Source organism: Falco punctatus (genome assembly GCF_963210335.1).
Source record: "Falco punctatus genome assembly, chromosome: 15".
Taxonomy (NCBI): domain Eukaryota; kingdom Metazoa; phylum Chordata; class Aves; order Falconiformes; family Falconidae; genus Falco; species Falco punctatus.
In genome coordinates this window covers 2,018,516-2,034,115 of record NC_137595.1, presented here as the reverse complement: position 1 = coordinate 2,034,115, position 15,600 = coordinate 2,018,516, and the positions used below count along the sequence as shown (strand labels likewise).

General features: G+C 51.6%; 1 protein-coding gene across 7 annotated transcripts in view; it reads left to right on the top strand.

The window, feature by feature from the left end:
* Nucleotides 1–13,511, top strand: part of CYSLTR1 (cysteinyl leukotriene receptor 1) — a 117,459-nt gene extending 103,948 nt beyond the window's left edge. For 4 of the 7 annotated variants that reach the window (XM_080366355.1, XM_080366349.1, XM_080366350.1 and 1 more), the window contains exon 3: nucleotides 10,217–13,511. In XM_080366355.1, coding sequence (XP_080222481.1) covers nucleotides 10,217–11,294 — 1,078 coding nt within the window. In that variant the 3' untranslated portion in view covers nucleotides 11,295–13,511. Of the gene's footprint in view, nucleotides 1–1,587; nucleotides 4,845–6,252; nucleotides 6,333–6,379; nucleotides 7,758–10,216 lie in introns of those variants that run through there. The other 3 variants (XM_080366352.1, XM_080366353.1, XM_080366354.1) reach the window with 3 other exon arrangements.
* Nucleotides 13,512–15,600: the final 2,089 nt, after the last annotated feature.

The window sequence follows — 15,600 nt, the reverse complement described above, 5'->3', positions numbered from 1 at the left end:
ATGCAGTCACCACTCGCACAGAGATCTGCTGACTATTGGAAAATGTCAGCAGTTAGGATCGGCAAGGTGGCTGTGAACATCTGCCGCATCGCCTGGCTTTGTAAAGTGCTCTGAAACTCCAGAGCAATGAGTCCACAGCCCGGTGGCTCGTTCCTCCCCTCACCACGCATGTCTCTCTTACTAACGTAGCTAAACGACCCCTTCCAAAACGTGGCTGGCTCCCTAGCATAGCTAGAATTCAAATTGTCACTTAATTAGCCCAGACTTCTTGTCACTTTGAAGGAGAGCAAAGAAATTGCTCTACACCAAGTAAGAAGTGAAAGGAGAGGTTACAGCTACCCTCACCCGGTCCCAAACCCTGCTGCGCAGCCCTCCTCTCCTCGCTGAACTCCATCCCACTCCCAAAACACCCTACAAGTCTCTTCCTTATCTCTTTATCTCCAGCCCTCACCCCATCCCCACCCCCATCATGGAAGTTTTTAGGGGTTTCCCTCCTCTTTCAGGCTCTGTTACCTCCTTGTCTGTTTTTCACACTGTCTCAGCTCCTGTAGTTTTCTAACTTTTTACCTATCGCTCCCCCCTCATCCTCCTCTGCTCCTACGTTCCTCTAAATTTACGGCTTCTTACCTTTTCTCCAGCCCTTGTTTCTTTGAGGTCCCGTGTCTAAGCAGGATCTCTCCCCTCAGGACACAAATGTCCCCTTGGCTGCTGCCCTAGACCAACAAAGCCTTGACCCTGCCACCCTCCCTGCATCGCTCCGCATGCTCTCACTGCAGCACACCCACACTACAGACCCCAGTCTCTCTCCTCCTGACCCAGCCTCAGCCTCCAAGAACAGGTTCTCATGCTCCACACTGTGACCCTGGTCTTCCTTAAGCCTCCCCATCTCCAAAGCCCTGTCTGGGCTAATGCTGCAAGCCCGACCCCTCATGAGAGGTAGTGTGTAACTTCTTTCTCCAGACCTGATAGAGATCACTTTGTGGGGGTCCTCACTCCCACTTCTCTGGCAATACATCCAGGGTTCCTTTGGGGAGCCCTCCCCTTCCCTTGCCCTCCTCTGGGTATCTCTTGGACTTTATACATCCATATTCTTGTTGCTATCTCCTTCATCCTTTCCACTGCCCCCTCCCAAGTCCTTGTCCATCCTACCCTGTACCACCTTGCTGAGACTTTGAATTACCAGTCCCCATGGCAGGTTATCTCGGTTTGGACTTCACCTTACAGGAAGGCTTTAGCAAACCAAGCAGGGGAAGAAGAGAGAGGAGATGACCTTCTGTGGTTGGACTGTTACCCACGGCCCCACAGCCAAGGAGGTCTGCTTTGTCCTCTCTTGAGGCGCCAGGTCTGTGTGCCTGTGGATCCCGCCTTTCTCTGGAGCACAGAGGTCCCCATGGTGCATGGAGGTGTCGAGGTTGGCCACCCTCCAGCCACCCAGCCCAGAGGACAAGAGGTTTCACATAGTTCCTCTCACAGTGTTGATACATTCAGTGCATACCCCACTCCTGTCCCTAGCTGTCATGTCCAGCCTCCATCAAATACCATGTCTTCTTGGCTTCATATCACAGCTGCAGTTTGACCTTTTCTTAGGAGCCCAGCGAGGAGACCCTTCCCACAGCAAAACTGGCTCTTCTGCCAACACATCTCAAGAAGCAGCAGCCTCCTCGCTCCCATGCCAACCTCAGCCTGAGCTTGCAACTAGGAATTTTTCTGTTGTTGAGAGTAAAATGCAGAAAAGAAGGAACAGGGAAAGAAAAAAAAAAAAAAAAGGAAAAAAAAAAGAAGAAGAAGAAGGAATAACAAAACTGAGTAGCAAAAAGCAGAAGAAATAGTAAAAAAGAGGCACCAGAAAAAGCAGAAGGAATGGCAGAATGGAGTAATATCAACAAGTGCACAACTAAAGCGAACTGCAGAACCAGTTCACAGTGTAGGAGGCTGTTGGCAGTGAAACAGGTTGCTCAGTCTTGGAGGTCCTTGGACCTCCATCCTTGAAAGTCCTCAAGACCGGGTGGGATAAAGCCCTGAGCAGCCTGGCCAAGCCTGGTTGGAGCAGTAGTTGGACTAGAGATCTCCTGAGGTCCCCTCCAACCTGAATTATCCTGTGATCCTACGATTTGAGTGTTCCTAATACGCTGCCAAGTAGCTCTGGGGAGACAGTCAGGCTTTTCTGCACATGGGTTAGGCAAGGAGGGCAGGGAAGGCTCGCAGGAGGGCACATGGATGAAGTATGCTTCTCACACACCGTCACTGTCACAGAGATGGTGCAAAAGAGGAACTGCCACCTCCGCAGCACCACGGCTCTGTCTGAAATGCAAGCCTGCACATTCTGGATATGGAAAGGTGCCAAGGACCCACAACAAAAGAGCAAACTGCTGTGTTTGACAGCAGAAAAACCCTCTAGGACACACCAGGGTGGAAAAGATGCAAACAAAAAAGAAAGAAAAGACCTGGCATCACAGCAGGAGGAAGCAGGCACAGCTGCAATGCTGGGTGCTGCAAAGCCTCCGGGTGGGTCTCTAATGGATCTATAATGCCAGCGCCACATGGACAGGGGCTTTGTCATTCTATTCAGCCCATCTCTAAGCCTTTGCTCTCCCCACTCGATGTAAAACAGCAAAGAAGGGAGAATAAGAGCATGGTGAATAGCGGCTTGCAGTGGCTGAGCACAGGGACACTGTTATGATTTAACCCCAGCTGGCAACTAAGCCCCGCGCTGCTGCTTGCTCGTCCCCCTCCACCCTCACCACCCACCACCCCACCACCCCCAGTGGGATGGTAAAAGTGGGAAGGGTGAAAGTGAGAAAACTCGTGGGTTGAGATAAAGACAGTTTAATAGGCATAGCAAAATATGGAATTCATTCACCACTTCCCATCGCAGGCAGGTTTTGAGCCACCTCCAGGAAAGCTGGGCTCCATCACACATAATGGGGACTTGGGAAGACAAACACCATAGCTCCAGATGTCCCCCTGCTTCCTTTTCTGCCCCCAGTTTATATACTGAGCATGATGCTCTATGGTACGGAATATCCCTGTGGCTAGCCGGGTCAGCTGTCCTGGCTCCGCTCCCTCCCGGCTCCTTGTGCACCTGCTCACTGGCAGAGCACGGGAAACTTGAAAAGTCCTTGCTTTAAAGCAAGCACTACTTAGCAACTAAAACATCAGTGTGTTATCAACATTATTCTCATACCAAATCCAAAACGCAGCATTGTAGCCACCACTGAGAAGAACATTAACTCTACCCCAGCTGAAACCAGGACAGACACTTAAATAAAACACACAAGTACAAGCCCAGAACGGCACAGCCCGGGCAGAACGTGCCGTACCAGGCTCCAAAGCAACCATCACCCACCCACCTCCCACGAGAGCAGGCTTCAGCGTGCTGTTGGTCTTACTTGGGGATCATTTCTAGAGAGCAACGAGGAGTTTGACATGGTGGCATTTATTCCATTGTAAACCATTTATTTTAAAGTTTCAAAATTGTAAAATGTGTGATTAGTGCTTTCCAGCAGCCTTCCCACAGGGGCTGCTCAGCTCTGCACCCTTCCAGCTCTCCCCCAGCTCAGCAGATGCCATCGCCCCACCTCAGCCCCGGCATGGGGCCATGCTCGGCCCTTTGCACCCACATGGCTGTGGGCTGCCCTTGCTCGCCCCAGTCCCTGCCCCACGCTGAGGCGCTGACACTCACTCAGCTGCCACTGACCTGGGATCTGCTCCCTGTCAATGAGAAAAGGAGGGTCTGGGAAGCCCCAGCACCTGGATCTCACTGCCAAACCATCTGTAGGGCATTTTTAATTGTTATCACCTACTGTTGTGCCAGAATTGAAGATGTAGAAACAGCCTACAAGAAATCAAAGACCTGTAGGAACTTCGTGAGCGATGCTCGCGCCGAGCCCCGACCTCTGGGAAGAGCCACAGCCCATGCTGGCCTGTGTGCAAGGGCGGTGGGGTCCCAGGGGCTCACAGGAGAGGCAGGGCTGGGAGGAACCCCTCGCCCTCCCCCATGCGCCTTCCTCCCCCTCCTACCCTTCCCTCCCCAGCCCCTTATGCTGTGGTGGGATTCTACCCGTGCCATACCGTGGAGAGCAAGCCCTTGAGCCAGAACGTTTCCTTCCTGCACTGAACACTCCTGAATAGCACCGTGGGATGTGCTGCTGGGCAGAACACAGCCCTCGGCCAGGAGCAGCCGCAGGGACCCTCGCACAGGCGGGGAGGGGTCCCTTTGTGTGACCACACCACAGAGGTGCCGTGGCAACAGGAGAACATGGAGAGACATATATCCTGTGAGCTGCGAGCAGTGTTTACCGGATCTCTTGGTTACTATCGTGTGGTTTTGTGCCTGCCACTTCGGAAGTTAATCCTTAATTCTGAGGAAGTGTATTTATTCAGTGTTGTTATTTCCCATAAGAAGCTGAAGCTTAATATTACAGTTACTACCAGAGGTCAGTTGGGAACACACGGAAGAAAAAAATCACCTTTCTGGATCCTGAATGAGAGTCAAAGCTATTCCTTGGCCACTGCAGCACCTCTGTATCCCCTCGGAGGAAGGGCTGGCAGAATGCTCGGCTCCTCCCGGTCCCCAGCATGGACACGGGGGCTGCAGGGCTGGCAATGCTGCGGGGACAGCCCCAACAGCTATGCTGGGTGTCAGCGGTCAAGAATCCCCCAACTGTACCTTTGGGAACCCCGATTCTGCAGAAGACAGGGCGATGCCACCACTTCCAGGACAGCACAGAGGGAAAGTTTGCTTCTGAGAGCAGGAAAAAGATCATTTTGGAGCATATCTTGGTCCAGTGCAACTAGAAGTCGGCACAGAACACGTTTGTGTGTGATCTACGTTTTTTAAACAGGTGAGCAGCAAAGTGCTTAGAGGTTCATCAGCACGCGGGGTCTTTTTTTGGTAGCTGACTTACTGTGAAGTGGAAAGAGCTGCCTCCACCAGTGCAACTTCTCCGAGCATAGTAACTAGCCAAGCACACCAGAGGTTCTACTGGGGCACCTGCCTGTCCCGCTGCTGGTGTGCAGCTGAGGGTCCCCCATTTGCGCTTGCCCCCCCGTGATTCTGTCGAGCTACCACGGTTCCCTAGCTGTGTACTTCACTGCTTTGGATCCCGCCTGGGTGGACGGTGCAGCCAGACGGTCCTCACCCATCTAGAGAGCACACAGGTCTATGGAAGCTGCAAAAACCAGCCATGAAAATGGAAGTGGGGCAGAAAAAACGGCTTAGGTGTCACTGACCACACAGCACTGCATGAAGGCTGTGGGGCTGTAGGTGTCTTTTCAGCAGGAGCACCCAGGGTCGCTGCTTACACCACCTGCTCGTGGAAAAGGAGACGGACAAGGCTGGACCTGGGGACACCGGCGCCAGGCAGGCCCCAGGAGCCGGGGCTGCACATCAGGACAGAGCTCTTCAAGGGGGGGTTACCCCAGCAGGGGTAACTGTCTTAAGTGCCACAGTAAAGTGACACGTGCAGGCATCCCCACCACAGACGGAGGCGTATAGAATCACAGAGTCACGTAGGTTGGAAAAGACCTTTAAGGCCACCCAGCCCAGCCCCTAACCCAGCGCTGCCAAGCCCACCGCTGAACCGTGTCCCCAAGCACAGCGTCTGCGGGGGTTTTGAGCCCCCCCGGGGACGGTGACAGCACCCGGTCCCTGGGCAGCCTGTCCCCCTGCCCGGCCACCCTTTCCGCGAAGGAATTTCTCCTGAGATCCCCCCTGACCCTCCCCTGGCACAGCCTGGGGCCGTTCCCTCTTGTCCTGTCGCTGGTTCCCTGGGGGAAGAGACCGACCCCCCGGCTCCAGCCCCCTCAGGCAGCCGCAGAGCGATGGGGTCCCCCCCGAGCCCCGTTTCTCCAGGCTGAGCCCCCCCAGCCGGTGCCGCAGCCCCTTCCCCAGCTCCGTGCCCGTCCCTGGACACGCTGCAGCCCCTCAGGGTCTGTCCTGTAGCGGGGGCCCAGCCCTGAACCCCGCGTTCGCGGGGCGCCCCCAGTGCCGGGCGCAGGGGACGGGCGCTGCCCCGCTGCCGCTGGCCACGCCGGTGCTGGCACAAGCCGGCATGCCGGTGGCCGCCGTGGCCACCCGGGCACGCTGCCGGCTGCGTTTGGCGGGTGCCACCCGCGCCCCCGGCCCTGTCCCGCCGGGCAGCCCCCCCAGCCGGCCCCTGGCTCCCCCCGGGGCTGCAGGGGGTAGCGGGCCGGCAGCGGGGAGGGAGGGGGCGGCCGGGGCCGGGCCGGGGCGGGCCGGGCTCCTCCCCGGGCGGCGGGGGCCGGGCGCGCCCCGGTTTAAGGGCGGCAGCGGGGCGGCGGGGCACAGCGCTGCGCCCGGCTCAGCTCCGGTAAGTGCTCGGCGGGGCTCGGGGGCGGCGGGGATGGAGCCCCGGGGGGTCCCGCCTGCACCCGGGCTGGGCTCCGCCGCACTGTTGCGTGTTAATGAGTCGGGCTGTTAATTAGCGGTTGCTGCTTCTTGCTTGGGTTCTTTCTACTGTGACTTGCTGAGACCGAGCCCCGCTGCCCTGGCCGTGGGGGCCGGGGGCGCCCTCGGTCCCTGGGGCAGCCTCCGCGCTGGGGCTGTGCCGGGGGGTGCTGGTGCTTCCTCTGTGCTGAAACGATGGTACCTGCATTGGTGGGATGCCTTCTGCTTGTGCGATTAAATGCAGCATAGTCGGCTATGAATTAGAGCAGGTTATAATCAACCTTTGCTCTAGCCATGCTGCACCGGCTCCGAGGGTAGCACTCGTGCAGGGGTTTGCTTCCTTTGGCATGCTTTCCCAGCCAGCCACTGCTGCTCCCTCTCGCTCCCGTACCTTCCTAATAAGCTGAATTCACCAGCGCATAAAGAAGTGGTTGTGAGCCATGACTACACACATAAAAGTGGCAGAAGTGATATCTTCATGATGCAAGCCTAGCCTAAAGCCTCAGTTATGAAATTATGTTTGGGGGGTGGTGGTGGTGGTGGTTTTTACGGATACGTTTCTGAGCGTGAAGCTCACTTATGCTTCAGCAGTCTGCCTCAGTCTTGAAATCAGCAGTTTTCCTTTTGGTTGCACAAGACTTTTAAAATTATGTTTAGAAATAAGACAGCAGGTTTTGGTTGTCTTTTAGACCAATTCCTCACATGGTTGTTTGCTGTCTGCTGATGTCTTTAAGAACAGCAGCTGAAAAACTGAAATTTAGTCCCCAAAGGAGGTAAAAAGTTTATCATCCAGCTCAATGCCACAGAAGAAGGGCGCACAAATAAGCGTAGAGATTAAATAAGGAAGTTGAGCCAGTGGGCATGTGGTGGGCAGAGATGTTTGCTGTTATCTCTTGGGCAGGGTAGCTGAACTGGCCGAAGGGAAGAGCCCTGCAGTGGTGGGAGCACGGCTGTCCCTTTGGCAGCCCTGCAGCGCTTGTGCCATCTCAGAAGGCACACAGGACCCCAACCCAAAGCGTGCTGGTGGGAGATGCAGGCTCTGCCCGCATCCCCCAGCGCTTGCGTGTGCTTGTAATTCTGTGCCTTCTTCCCTTCTCCAAGTGTTGCATCGTGTTACTGATCTTAGGTGAAACATCATTGTTTATCACCTGGGTTGGTCGTGCAGCCCAGTTTGTCCCATTTGCTGCTCCTTCTTTGTGCTGGTCACAACTGCCTCAGCTGAGGCAGCTGAAGAAAGCCTCAACAGGCAAAAGAGATCATGCCAGCCTCTTCATCTCAAGCATCTTGGTTGTGTGTGTTTTTCTGAGTTTATTTTAGTTTTGAGAAAGAACTGATAAACAGTGCCTTGGTAAGTACAGAGATTTTTATCTATATGAGGCTTATATTAGATAATTGAGCACTAATCTCATTATCTTCTTATAGTGCATAGCACAGCAGAGTTTTGCTCGGCAGGTCTGTGTGCTAGGTATTAACCCAGCAACAACAGTAACAGCAGTAAGAGCTTTATCACCTGTGTCAGATTACCTTGACAGATAAAAACAAGAAACTGAGATCATGCAGCAACTGGTTAAAATCAGACCAGTGTTACCACAAATTTAATTTTAGCTCTGTCTTGGAGACTTTAAAACATTGGAATGTTGCTTTTTATATAAATTGAACCTCAAGTTTGAAGTGAAGACCTCAGGCAAGTGAGGATGCCGGTGGGGTGGGATGACGGCTGGATCTCCCGGCACCTCCCAGGGGACCCAATGTCCTCTGCACCGCTCCCCGGGGGCAGCAGCTCCGTGTCGGGGCCGGTCCCCGCAGAGGAGGGGTGGCCAGGGCTGCGAGGACCTTGCAGGAGTGATGCCTGGGGATGTTCAGACCCACTCTGGGCTTTCCATCATGTGTGTGCGAGGAGACCAGACTCATCCGAGTTGGGGCTGAGGTCTGGATTCTGCCACCGCCAGAGCCAGGCTGCCGAGAGGCGGCGTTTGTGGGGCAGGGAGAGGACACGGCTGCAAACTCGCTGCCTCTCAGACTGACAGGTTATTTGCGATGAGCGTTGCTGGATAAGCGACTTCTGTGCCAGCTAAGGTGAACTGGAAGTGATGAAGTACAACATACTGATGTGCAGCTTCTGACAGAGCTGGGCTGGAGCAGTGGTGGGTCTCGGCTGCCTCTTCTAGCCACAGATCTCTGCGTTCGCTCGCTCGGGTGCTCACACGCCCCTACAAAGAGCCACTAAGAGTGTCCACAAGTGGTCCAAGGGGAAAAAATAACCCCTCCTTTCCTGTCTGTGCCACCTCGCTGCTGAGTTTTAATGTATTTTGTGCGTTGCCAATAATCAAATAATTGGTTTTAAGAGTACGAACTGCCAAGTAGCTGAAACTTGACTGAAAACTGGAGCCTTGAGCATCCTAGTGTGGGGCTGAATTCCCAGTACACCTGGAAACAGGAACCTTAACGCTGCCAGGCTATTTTTATGGATGAAAATACATACCATTTAACATCCATTTTGAGCACATACATGGTGTGGGTTCTTAGAACCGATCTTGTCTGAGCTGTTGCTCTCATCGTTGTTTTTATGAAGTCCTGTTCCTTCAGCCTACATGTATCCTGAAGTTCTGATCCTTGGAGGTTTTGTGGTCTTGGACTGCAAATGGGTTTCTGTATTTGAACCATTTGGACCATTTGAACCATTAGGAATTGAAAATGAATAGGAAAAAAATGTAAGTGTGTATTTTTCTCTTGCTTTACTTTAGGACAACCTAAACAAAGTGTCATATCTCAGCGCACTCAAATGAATACCAAAAGGAAACAATAAAATGTCATGAAAGACTGGCTGAGTGAATCTGAAAACTCTTCTTAGCTGTAGTTGTAAAACGTGCAAAAGCAAATCCCAGAAAAACCCTCTGCTAGGGAGTTCCATGGAGAGCAGAGATGTCTGCAGACCAAGAGGTTCACTCTCCTTGATGTGAGTGAGCACCCCTGCAGCTTCCCCCTCCATCTGCTGGGTGTTGCAGGCAATGCCAGGGAAATCAGAGCCCTGCAGCATCCTCTGTGCTACAGCGATCCTTCCTGTTCGTCAGATGTAATAGGCAGTAGCTTTCCTACAGCTAGTAATTACACATAGTTATTAACAAAGCAAGTTTAAAAAAAATATATGGTGCTACCTGTGAGCAGAGGACAGCAATGCAGAACGTAGGGAGCTGACAACTGTCTGGTCGTGCACTGAGCAGCCTCTGGCTTGGAATTGTCTTCCACCTTCTCAGTGAAGTATTTGTTAGGGTGGTTTTTTTTGTTTGAACAGTTTTCCTTCACTGTTTCAGGAACCTTCTTGCAGACTTTCTCCTGCAGTGGCCTGTCCTTGTGCAGGCAGGCGTGGAGGTGGAGCACAGGGAGGCAGCATTTGCCAGGTGATGCGGAGAGGCAGGTCTGAACAGTTACTGGGGTCCAGATCTTGTCTTTATATTTCAAATTGCATAGTGCTATTGCCACCTTCATTATTCCTCTCCGCTGTTTGAATGAGTAGCTGCCCTGGTTTGCAAGGAGTTGGAGCTTTTCAGTAATTCGGTGGAAGAAGGATGCCACCAGTACTGAGGGCTTACGAAAGTGTAGCTCTTGCCTTTACATCACCAGTTGTTGGTACCGTGTTAAGAGAGGTGGCTGTAGCAGATAGTTACAATAACACAGATCTGTGCAGCTCCACATCCCTTCATGGATATTCTCTCCTGTACAAGAGATGATGGGTTTTTCCTCCTATTCGATAACAGGATTTTATTTTCATGTGCTGCTTTACATCTCACCTGAGTTTTTCGTCCTTAGGCTTGACTTTCACCAGGCATCGGTGCCTTGGCCAGGCAGCATGATGGCCCTGTTCGATAACTTGTCGTGCCACCACTCCATCGACGACTTCCGAAACAAAGTCTACTCCACACTCTACTCCATGATCAGCATTATGGGCTTTGTCGGCAACGGTGTTGTGCTGTACGTCCTCATAAAAACATACCGGCAAAAGACAGCCTTCCAGGTGTACATGCTGAACCTTGCCGTGTCAGACTTCCTCTGTGTGTGCACCCTGCCCCTGCGCGTCATCTACTACGTGCACAAAGGGAACTGGTTCTTCAGTGATTTCTTGTGCAGGGTCAGTTCTTATGCGCTGTACGTCAACCTGTACTGTAGCATTTTCTTCATGACTGCAATGAGCTTCTTCCGTTGCATAGCCATTGTTTTTCCCGTCCAGAACATCAATTTAGTAACGGAGAGGAAGGCTAAGTTTGTCTGCATTGGCATCTGGATTTTCGTCACCCTGACAAGCGCTCCCTTTCTGCGAAATGGGACGTACCAACATGGCAACAAGACCAAGTGCTTTGAACCCCCAGAAGACTCTCAGAAGACAAATCTAGTCGTGATCCTGGATTTTATTGCCCTATTTGTGGGTTTCATTTTTCCCTTTATTGTCATAACCATTTGCTATACCATGATCATAAGGACCTTACTGAAAAATTCCTTGAAGAAGAACCAGGCTAACCGCAAGAAGGCAGTCTGGATGATCATCATTGTGACTGCCACCTTCCTGGTGAGCTTCACCCCGTACCACATTCTGCGTACAATCCACCTCCACGTGCTGCGGCTGAAGAACGCCAGCTGCGAGGATGCCATATACCTACAGAAATCGGTCGTTGTTACGCTCCCCTTGGCAGCTGCCAATTGCTGCTTTGACCCACTCCTCTATTTCTTCTCAGGGGGCAACTTTCGGAAGAGACTTACCACGTTTAGGAAGGCTTCTTCCTCCAGTTTAACACAAGCCTTCAGGAAAAAGTTCTCCATAAAAGAGAAGGATGAGGAACCCTTTGGAGGAAGCCATAGGGAGAATGGAAAGGCGGCTGTGGCCCCTTCATAAGGAGGCTAAACCTTCCCCTAAGATCTCAGATGGGTGATGGAGATCTTGGAACTCTTCCAGAAGATGTGGTGGAGGCCCATGAGCCTTCGTCGCAACTCAGTATGCAATAATAATGGTGGGCAGCCCATGACTGATGCTACTTGGTAACAGAGCTGCTGCTGCGGATGGCCAGCCCCTTTCCCGGGAGCACTGCCTGGACATGCACAGCCACTTAGGATGGAGGAGCCAGTGCCACCCAGCACCAGAAAACTGTTGATCTGATGATAAACTCTTCAAAGCCTGTATTTGGGCATTCGCTTCATTTTGCAGCTCCACAAAGAGCCTTACTTCTCTGAGTGAGTGGGAAATACAAACACGGCTTTTGCTGTATGCGGCGCTTGGACCTGCTGACTAATAAAGAGAGCAAAGTTTTCACTGAATCTTCAAATAGCCACTGAATTATTTACACAATAGAAACCAGGATGACTCCTGCCCTGCTCCCAGCTGCTTCTGCTTTAGAATTCAGTTTTCAAGATAATTACGTGTGTAACGCTTGCAGGCTTGGTGCCTCTGTCTGCAAATCCAGGAACTCGGGCTTCAGCCCCTCTCCCACCTCGAATAAGCAGCTCCTCGGACTTGCTTTCATGGGCAGTAGATCTGCCAAATTTTTGGAATTTCTAGGAAAACCTTGTCTGTGAGAGCAGTTTTAAAATTGCAGTATCCTAGTGTGCATTTGAAACTTACTTCAAGGGGACTGGTCCTGCAAGAGATGGCTGTAGGATGTGGGTTATCACTGCAGTTCAGGAGGTTTTACTGAAAAGTAGGGCTCTGGGTGCTTGGAGTCCCAGGCAGGATCAGGGCTGCCTTGCTGAACTACTGACAGAGTCCCTGGCGGGGGGGGCGGGGGGGCGAAGTATAAATAATTTCTAAAACCAATAGCTATATATGGTATTGGATCCTGTGCAAGAACATTCACCTTGCTCACGCCTTGTAGAAAGGTAGCAGCCCAAAGCCCTTGGAAAGATCTCTAGGAAGACCTGGAGCTCAAGAGTCTGAGTCCAGATGAGACACGAGTGAATATTTTGAGTACAGTGGGAAAAAAAACAGATTGGGCTGTGTTTATTATGTAAAGAAAAATTTCAGAATCTTGGACAGAAGGAAACATTCCTGTGCTTTTCTAAGGAACCCATGGCAAAGTAGCACTGCCTGCCATTTGCTGGAGCAAAGCCCAGCCCAAGATGCATGATGCATAAAGACAGAAATAGAAATTAGTGTAGGATTAAGGCTTTTAGTTGGAGAAGTGGTTGATAAATTAATATCAAAGCATGTTTTGATATGGGATTTATGATGTTTCTTGCTACCTTAAAGAAAACAGTTTTAGTACTGTAGAGTAAGATGAGCAAAAGGCGTTTGGCTTGGGGGCAGGGGTCTGCTTGAGAAATATCTTTGCAGATACACAGAAGAGTGGAAGTTCACTCTCTACACTGCAGTCTGCATATCCCCAGGTCAGCAAAAGGCACTTAAAAAAGCAAATTCACCTGCAGGACAATTTATGGATGTGAATTTTCAACGAGATTTGAAACCCCTTTATAGAATTTGAGGGATTTGTGAAGTGGAAGGGAGCTGAAAGCTCCTGTCTAGAAGAGCGTTACTGGTCCCTCTAAACCCACAGGAGGGCAGAGCTGCACGTTCAGAGTAGAGCTATAGCCTGCTTTGAGGAAGTGGGGAATAGTTGGCTAAAGCTTCTTTTCAGGGGTTAGCATTGACTGTTATAGTCGTGTCTGCAAACATTAAAGGCGTTGTGCAACTGTAAATAGAAATAACATGGAAAACGGAGTTTCAGAATATGTAGAAATAATACACATGTTCCCAAATTTTAAAATATTGTACAGCAAAGCTATATATGTACACACACATTGTTGCAAAGCATTTTTATTATACCAGAGATTTTATTCTTTTTTGGTTTGGTTTTCTTTTTTTTTTAGGCAATGATTATGGCAAGAGAAATGGCAGTGGGTTTTGTGCAATAGGAGAGACTATTTAAAAAAGGTTGCTGAAAATTAAATGAAAATGTTGCAAGTCAGACTTTAACACTTGCTGGGGTTTGTGTCTTATTTTAAAGTCTCTGCATGCAGGTTCTTCTTCCCTACAGTACGTTTTTATCTATGTGCAACACTAGAGCTTGATATTCATGTAATAATAATTTATAATGATGCAATAAAAACCTAGTCAAAGCAGCACAGAGGTTGCTGAGGGCAGCACTCAGAGTGGGCTGGGATGCTGGAGGACTTGCTGTCCCAGGCTCTGGGAGCTGGAATTTGGTCCAGCCAAACTTGCCTTTGCTATAGCCCAGCTTTGCTGGACTCGGGGCACCATCTGTGGCTGCTGGTGGGGGGACCAAACTGCTTTTGTTGGAGCCAAACTGGCTCTGGTGGAAACTGGGATCTTTGTAGGTCTTGCAGAGGTGGAGCACCCTGACAAATAGCAGCTGGGACCTCAATAAACTTGTATTTACAAACAGCAAATGCTTGCAAGACACTTGGAGGGAAGTGATGCTGTTGGTGAGGATGCTGAGTTCAGGTGTCATGTGTGGTCACATATCACACATGGGTTCCTGCACGGAAAAGTCTGTAGAGAATGACATCTTCTGCTTAGCTTTTCCCAAAACAGGTGCAGGGTCTGCAGTGTGATATTTGCTTATAAAACTCCAGCCCCATACTGGTGTGGTGGGAGCTTTGCTGTCGGCTTGGCAGTAACCCAGCTCCCGGGGAGAGGCGAGGGCAGTTGTCCCCTGCTTGTGACTTTGCCCTGTGGCACAGAAGAGCGCTGTCCTGGCAGCAAATGCTCATCAGGTTTTGCTCAGAAACAGGGATCTGGAGAGAAATACGTGCCAAGAACCAGGACCCCTTACCGCCACGCGGTGAGTTGGAAATTGGGGCGTTTGTGTGGGCTGGATGACAGGAGCTGGGCAGAGGGGCCGGAGCGCCATCCCGGTACTGCCGCGGTGGCGGAAACGCCTGAGAAAGGGAAGGGGAAGCATTGGGTTTCTTGCTTGAAACGGGACTTTTTTTTTGCTACATATGCGCAATTTATGGTGCAATAGTGTCCCCTAGTGCTTAATTATTCCTGGAGCAGCTGCCTGTTGCCTGATGAGGTTTCTTCTTTTTTTTTTTTTTGACAGCGCAGATTCAGCTCCTCACCTGTAGCCTTGTCCTGTTTTCCCTGGTGTTGGTCACACTCAGTTGCCCCTGTGCCACCCCTGCCTGTATTGCATTTTTATTTTATAATTTTTGGGTCTTCCCTCTCTGCCTTCCTCTTTTTTTTTTTGTTGGGGTTGGGGTTTTTTTCCATGTTTTCTTCCTCATCCTGGAGGAATGCTCAGGCTGGGGAGGACCCAGCCACAGAATGGGGTCCAGCAGCACCCATCGGTCCCCATGGGGACCCCAGCCATGGCAGGGGCAGCGAGCAGGGTCCCTCCTCCTGCTCTGGCCTCCAACAGCACCATCCGCTGTGCCAAGCCAGCGCTGGGTTTGTGCTGCACGGCTGGCCCAGCGCAGAGCTCGGACCTGCAAAGCTTTCGCTGGAAGCTGGTGGTAAGTACAGCCCCTTGGCATCCCCTCATTGCAACCGAAGTCCCATCATTTTGGCCTTCATTTGTCTGCGAAGGTTATTTCAGGTTATTTCCGAGCCCTGGGCACAGCACTGAAATGGCGCTGCCTGTCTCCCCACCCAAAGCAAACAAGCTGCCGGCTGCCTCCGCACGCCCCAGTGCTGGCCCAGCACCGCCAGCCCAGCTGGCCGCATCCCAGCGCAGGAGGAGGAGGGCTCGCCACGCAGCTGTCGGTGTTGACAGGCTGTGCCTTGTGCTAACCTTTCGCTTATGCACTGCCTGATTTGGGAAACTGTAATAATTCAGCAGGTAAGTGAGGCAGCGGTGGTCATACTTGTTCTGCGGCATCGCTTCTGCTCGCTCAAAGGTGGGAAAATAACTGGTGCACCATGAAGGCTCCCAGCCAGCTGCCTTGTTGTTCTCACTGGTGCTTGCTGTGCGCACACCGTCAGCCCTAAGTGCTCAAAAACCTTGAAGCAAACCTTCCAAATCATCGTTCAGCACTGTTTTTCTTTGCTGTTCAGGGCCTGTGCCTGTAGGGTGCAAGCAGGTAACGTCTTCAGGCTTCGCTCTGCAAGCTCCACAACTAGAAAGACACTTTTTCCCCAAAGAAAGCAGGAGTGAAAACTTCTGCTCTAGACCTTTGATTTTAGCCAGCGTAAGTCAAGCCGCTAAGAAAGTCTGCTTGGGGCTAGCATGTGTGCATTGCAACCTTTT